The 5,958-nt window shown below is 44.2% G+C and overlaps 1 protein-coding gene across 1 annotated transcript; it reads right to left on the bottom strand.

Moving 5' to 3' along the window:
• Positions 1 to 2,138: 2,138 nt before the first annotated feature.
• LOC148034677 (trans-cinnamate 4-monooxygenase C4H2-like) lies at positions 2,139 to 5,125 on the bottom strand. The gene is made up of 4 exons (XM_087679642.1): positions 3,830 to 5,125; positions 3,506 to 3,612; positions 3,036 to 3,195; positions 2,139 to 2,838 (listed from the first exon to the last, which is right to left on the bottom strand). Exons 1-4 carry the CDS (start codon positions 4,636 to 4,638, stop codon positions 2,406 to 2,408), a joined length of 1,509 nt encoding a protein of 502 aa, XP_087535768.1. The 5' UTR covers positions 4,639 to 5,125; the 3' UTR covers positions 2,139 to 2,405.
• Between the last annotated feature and the right edge of the window lie 833 nt (positions 5,126 to 5,958).

Genomic DNA, 5,958 nt, shown 5'->3' with positions numbered 1-5,958 from the left:
CTAGTCCGCGATGCATAACAAAATGCAAGCCTACACAAAAAGAAAATCACAAAGTGAGTCCCAATTCATTAAAAATAACAAGGATGAGCAATCAACAAGCCATAAATATTTGATAACATGTTAGAAGAGTAAAACATGCAACGAAATAATGAAAGACACAAGATCAATGAAAGAGACAATGTGCAAGATGTAATTGGGAATATGAATCTACTATGACAAGAGTATAATGATTGAGCCCCGACTCACACACTCCACAAGCTCCCTCTCTCCACCCCAAGAATCTGCAAGTACAAGAATGGATAATGGATTGTTGCCACATTTCCTTCTTTTATAGACAAAAATAAAGGAGTTGTCTTACCACAATAGATTAGCCAATTGCCAAATAAATAATAAAGAGGATGCATTATATTAGGTGGTAGGTGCCCGTGAACTTATGATATGACCACTTTTAACATTCACATCACCATTAAAAACATATGGGCAAAGCAAGAAGCCATGGTGAAGACTTTGTGGTGTTGCTCAACAAAATCAATGATGCAAAAAAAGCTTGCACATTTGAGACATGAGATATATCTATTTAAAAACATCATGTTGATAGCCCTCGTTCAACATGAGAAGCTCTTATTTTTTTCTTCATGTTCCAAAACTAGTGTTGCAACGTTACAATGGGTGTGTCATTAAATAGGGGATCATCCCCTTACCCTAGTGTTTAACCACTTCATATTGTAATATTTGCTTAGTTATATATAACACATTTGAAGATCACGGTCTCTCCATTTAAAAAATATTTGAAGAAGCCTTTTCTTGGTTACAAGGTGAATATCACATATTTTAAGCACTTGGGACCTTCGTTTTTGAAAATATTTATGATTTTACTCAACACTTAACCATAGCCATCATTTTGAAGGGGTTTTGAGTTGTCCTTAAATTCTGTGTATGTGTGTGTTGTAGGACTACTCATTTTATCAAACACTATTGATATACTATCAAGGTGAAAGTAAAAGTAGTTTTAAGCTTTTTTTAATAGAAAGCCAATGGTGTAGGCCTAGGGACTTGGGACTAGTTGAGCTACAACCATGTTGGCAAAATGAGATTTTTTTGTGATTAAGATTCAATAGGATGGCTATGATAGGTACTCTTTACGTGTTGGTGTTTATTATTCACATCGGGACCACAGCCAATCTTTACCCCTTCTTTAAAGTACACACATAGCCAGTGTAATGGCAAATGCCATGCAACTAAATAATGCTTGTTGAATTTGCCATGTAACTAAATAATGCTTGTTGAATTTGCCATGTAACTAAATAATGCTTGTTGAAAGCAAGAAAGCTTTAGGTGGTAAGTAAAGTACAATTCAATGTATATACGACACGTAAAGCGGCTCATGACTCGTTGGTTTGGACGATAGAACGTTGAGGGCTCCCACCATCATCTTGACTCGCTCTAGCTAGCATGCAAGTTGTTCTTATCACCGTTTCACTGTCACATGCACCTTTTTCTTCAATCCTGTCCTTTCTTTCCTCTTCCTTGAGTGTACACCTAAAAGCTTCCTAAACCACCCATCATGCAAAGCATGTGTTGGCGTTCACCCACGCGCCTTTTTTGACGTGATTCAGATGTCTTCGTCCACTGGGTGTTCCGATGTGATTTTGTGAGACGTGTCAAAGAAAAGTTAAGACAAGAAAGTGAATATTTGATGGGAGCCTTGCTGTCTTTACAAGACACTACTGGAAGTTTTGCTTGGAAAGCAGACACAAAGACCGATTCATCATTCAACAATCATAGTGGAAAAGCACACACAAAGAGGGATCAGCAGTCATCCCATGACAGTTTACACACACCTGTCTTGCAAATGTCAGAGAATTCCAGACCCCAGTGAAGGGCTAGCTAGCTCTCTCTCTCTAGGACTCTCAGCAGCCATCTTTGTTATCAAAATAGTAGAAAGTAGAATTTGTCAATGGGCAGGTTTTGAGGCAAATGATATTCGACTTATTTCATTCACCAAATAGGTGCATATTCCAAATTATGTGAGCACAGAGAAGAGGCCTGCTAAATCTCATCATCACCATCTTATGATCCTGTGCACGTTCCAATACTCATGTGTGATTCACTACAATCCACCTACCGCATTCACAAAGTAGTTGCAAAATCCAAATTATGTGAGCACAAAGGACATACATGTTTCTCACTATTTCGAGTGAGAGAAAGGACCTGGTAATATCATCATCACCATCTTACAATCATGTGCATGTGCCAGTAGTCACCTAGAGCTTTCTTATCTACAATTAGACTGACATAGTCCAATTTATGGAGGAAGTACAGGCTGCAGGGGCTTCTAAGCTGTAGAAGCACAACATCCCAGATGCTCATCTCTCTCTCTCTCTCTCTCTCTCACACACACACACTCAGTCTTCAATTGGCTTGACCACCACAGTGGACCTCACTGCAATACTGAGACTCAGCTGCCCTCCAACAGACCTCAGGTCCACTTTATCCATGCCAGGTGGAGGCAGAAGCTCAAAGGCCTGCACCAGCTTGCCCAACACTAGTGCCAGTATTGGCAAGGCTATAAGACTCCCTGGACAGCTCCTCCTGCCTGAGCCAAATGGGATGAACCTGAAGTCAGTCCCATTGAGCTCTATCTTCGACTCTACAAACCGCTCCGGCATGAACTTCTCTGGCTTGTCCCAATACCTGGGGTCGTTTGCTATGCCCCATGCATTTACTAAAACTCTGGTGCCTGCTGGAATGTCATAGCCTCCTAGCTTGGCTGCTTGAAGGTTCATATGGGGTACCAGCAAGGGAATGACCATGTGTGTTCGGAGGATCTCCTTCACTGTGGCCTGATACAAACAACACCAATTCGCTCAGTATGCTGGTTACCGATTTGTCTTCGTCTTCATTGACTTGAAGAGAATTTTACACACATGAAGTACTGCAGTTCCAAATCATCTTTTGCACACATCTTGCATTTCATCCACTTGCACATTCAGAATTTTTTCAAGGGTTCAAAATTTATGCACAAAGCTGGGAAGCTTGCCTGCAAGTAGGGTAGCTTGGCGACATCAGGCTCAGTTATTGGTACACCCTTTCCTAACACTGTATTCAGTTCATCCCTTATCTTCTTTTGGATGTGTGGATTGTTCACCAGCTCTGCAACGCCCCATTCCGATGACCACAATGTGGTCTCAATTGCTGCACATGAAAATAAGTCCAGACAATCATATAAGAACATCATTCATGAAAGTTTGACAAGGTGAAGAACCTAAGCACTTTATAGAATCAGTCTGCCCTAAAGTGATTCCAGCTTGTTGCGCCTGCAGGTGTACAGTACTGAGTAGAGTGTCATCCATTATTAGATATTTGTCCCCCACCATGAGTGAGGAGCACTCCCTATCTATATACAGATCAGGTTTGTAAAGGCCCCCAGAAGTAGTGAAGATTGTTCAATGCTCCAAGTGAAAAGATTGAATATACTACAGCAAGATGCAGACGAATAGCCTACCTGCAACATTCATGTTTTGAATAAGATACAGCACACTGTTTTCACTGATCTCTCCTTTGAGGTAGGCGTCCAGAAAGAAGTCCACTCCAATCTTCTCCCCCTTCTGCCTGCAAAGCCAATTAAAAGAATACATCAGAAATTACAGGTCTTGCAGAATGGTAGGAATTGCACCCATACAACACCGGAACCTGTTTGTAGAAAGCATTGCACCGTGGGTCTCAAAATCCTCAATACATAGCATTTAGGTTAAGTAATGTTTCCTTCGGTACAGTACTATAGATGGTCCGAATCTACAGAAAGCAGCAAATGACGAGTAACTCTTACTTCTTGCGCTCGTTAAGAAACGCGTCCCGGAGGAATGCGAGCCTCCGCTGGTTGGCATCCCAGACCTGCCTGAGGTACCCGCGGAGGAGGGGCTTGAAGGAAGGCACAAAGTCACCATAGTTGTACTTGAAGCTCTGCGCGAGAAGGCCATTGTCCCTGTTAAGGGTCATGAGCTGCACATAGAGGGAGTCATCAAACCCTTTGAACCTTGTGTTGAACATCATCCTGTAGACAATGTTGTACATCATGAGCTGCAGGCGGTCGCGGATGACAGCACCGGTGGTGAGCACGTTGGGCATGTCCCTGATCTCTTTGACAGCAAGGTCTATCTCTGCTTCCCAGCCCTGCCTGTTCTGCTGCACCACCTTGGTGGTGAAGAACGGGAGGGTCGCGATGCGCCGCATCTTGCGCCAGTGCTCGCCGTAGTCGGCGAAGACCATGTCCTGGCCCTGTCCAGTGACCATGTCAAAGACAAGGTTCCTGGCCCTGGATCCAAACTCCACCCCCTGCGTCTGCAGCACCTCCTTGGCCATCTCCGGGGACGACACGATGAGGACGTTGCGCTGTCCCATGCGCAGCAGGGCGACATCGCCGTACTTGCGTGCGACGGCGGCAAGGTTGTACGGGTTGAGGCCCTCCTTGAACTGGAGCCAGTTCCCAAACACAGGCAAGGCGAAGGGCCCCGGGGGAAGCTTCACTCTGAGGCGCTGGATGAGCCGGTACAGAAGCAGGGCAAGCACCGAGGCAATCAAGCAGGTGTGGATCGCAATGGCGGTGGTGCCCTTGACAGGCAAATTGGGCAACTCCATAGTTTCCTTCTTCCTGCTGCCTTGCAATCACAACAGGCCGATTGAAAACTAGAAATTGCCAAATTTGGAAAGGTTTCTTCCTCGAGAGAAAATTGGGTCGGGGGGACTGATAATCTCGTAATCAATGCGCCCTGTGTTAACGGTCAATCAGTGAGCTATGAGGGTTGAAGCTGCTGCTTGATCTATGAGAACCAAGAAGAGGGCAGAGGACGGCTGATTATAAGGGGAAGGTTTAGAGGGATTGGGATGGCAAGGGCGGCTGATAATTATGAGCGATTGATGATTCTGTATTATGGTGCAGTAGGGCGATCAGTAAGTGGAGATAATTATGATGAAGGTCTGGGAATCAAGAAATGTCACTGAGGGTGGACTGTATTCTGAGAGCTGATGGAGATATGAGAGGAAAAGCTTGATGGGGAGGGAGGTATGAGAAAGAGAGGGGGAAGGAGGGAGGGGGCGATGAGAGATTGTATGAGAGAAGGGGTGATGTGAGGTATTAGACACGAGAGAGGGAGGGGGGGGCTGTGCGGATTTAATAGGGGAGAGCATCAAATGCAGTGTGACGAAGGTTTGGCCACCTTTCATGCAGGCACCCCACGTAGTATGGTAGGACTCGGTCTACATGACTCGGTCCACTGCCCCCGCGCCCCGCTGTGTCGACGGTTGTGCCACATTTTCATGAACATGCGGCCGGGGGATCCTCATGGGATTCTACCGTCATAAACGTCCTCTCGTCTTTCGAATCTCTCCTTGGACTCTTTGAGCCATCGAAATAATATATTAATCCCCCCCTCTACCCTGCTACTTACCCAATATGTTTTCTTTTCTCCCCAACCCACAAAACAAGAGCAAGGGCTACTAGCTAGGACTTGGACCGGTAAGAGCTAGCATCATCCGGACCGGTCTTCTTTCCCTTTTCTTTTTTTAATTTTTTCTCTAACTAAAATGGGAGATGTTTTTTCATAGCAAGAGATGAGCCAATAGTATATGAAGTCAATCATGCAATAGCACATATGGATATTTCTAGTAGCCACCGCCACAACTAGTCCCCAAGATCGATGCTCCTCCTCAGAAGTTGCTCTCCTCATAACCTATATCTTAAATAAATTTATTGTCCGCACAGTAAATTTTTCTCTCTCCTTCTCTTTCTCACACACAAACACCCCTAAAATATAACTATAGTAAAATGCAACAAGCTTCTTCCATGTGCTTTAACACTAGATGTAATCCAAAAATTTGCATTTCATCCTACAACTTTCAAAAATAATGGGTGTCTAAATTTTAAAAGAGCACCATTTCCATGGCTAACACATTAGTGAA

This window comes from Lygodium microphyllum, chromosome 6 (assembly GCF_053477565.2).
Source record: "Lygodium microphyllum isolate KBCC chromosome 6, Lygodium_microphyllum_v1.1.10, whole genome shotgun sequence".
In the NCBI taxonomy this organism is placed as follows: Eukaryota; Viridiplantae; Streptophyta; class Polypodiopsida; order Schizaeales; family Lygodiaceae; genus Lygodium; species Lygodium microphyllum.
Note: the sequence above shows the minus strand (reverse complement) of the source record. Positions and strands in the feature narration are given on the sequence as shown.

Coding starts and splice junctions, on each gene's coding strand:
- LOC148034677 (XM_087679642.1), bottom strand. CDS start 4,638: ATGGAGTTGCCCAATTTGCCTGTCAAGGGCACCACCGCCATTGCGATC. Junction 3,613..3,829: donor TTTCTTAACGAGCGCAAGAA/GTAAGAGTTACT, acceptor TTGGCTTTGCAG/GCAGAAGGGGGAGAAGATTG. Junction 2,839..3,035: donor CTACCCTACTTGCAGGCAAG/CTTCCCAGCTTT, acceptor GTATCAGGCCAC/AGTGAAGGAGATCCTCCGAA.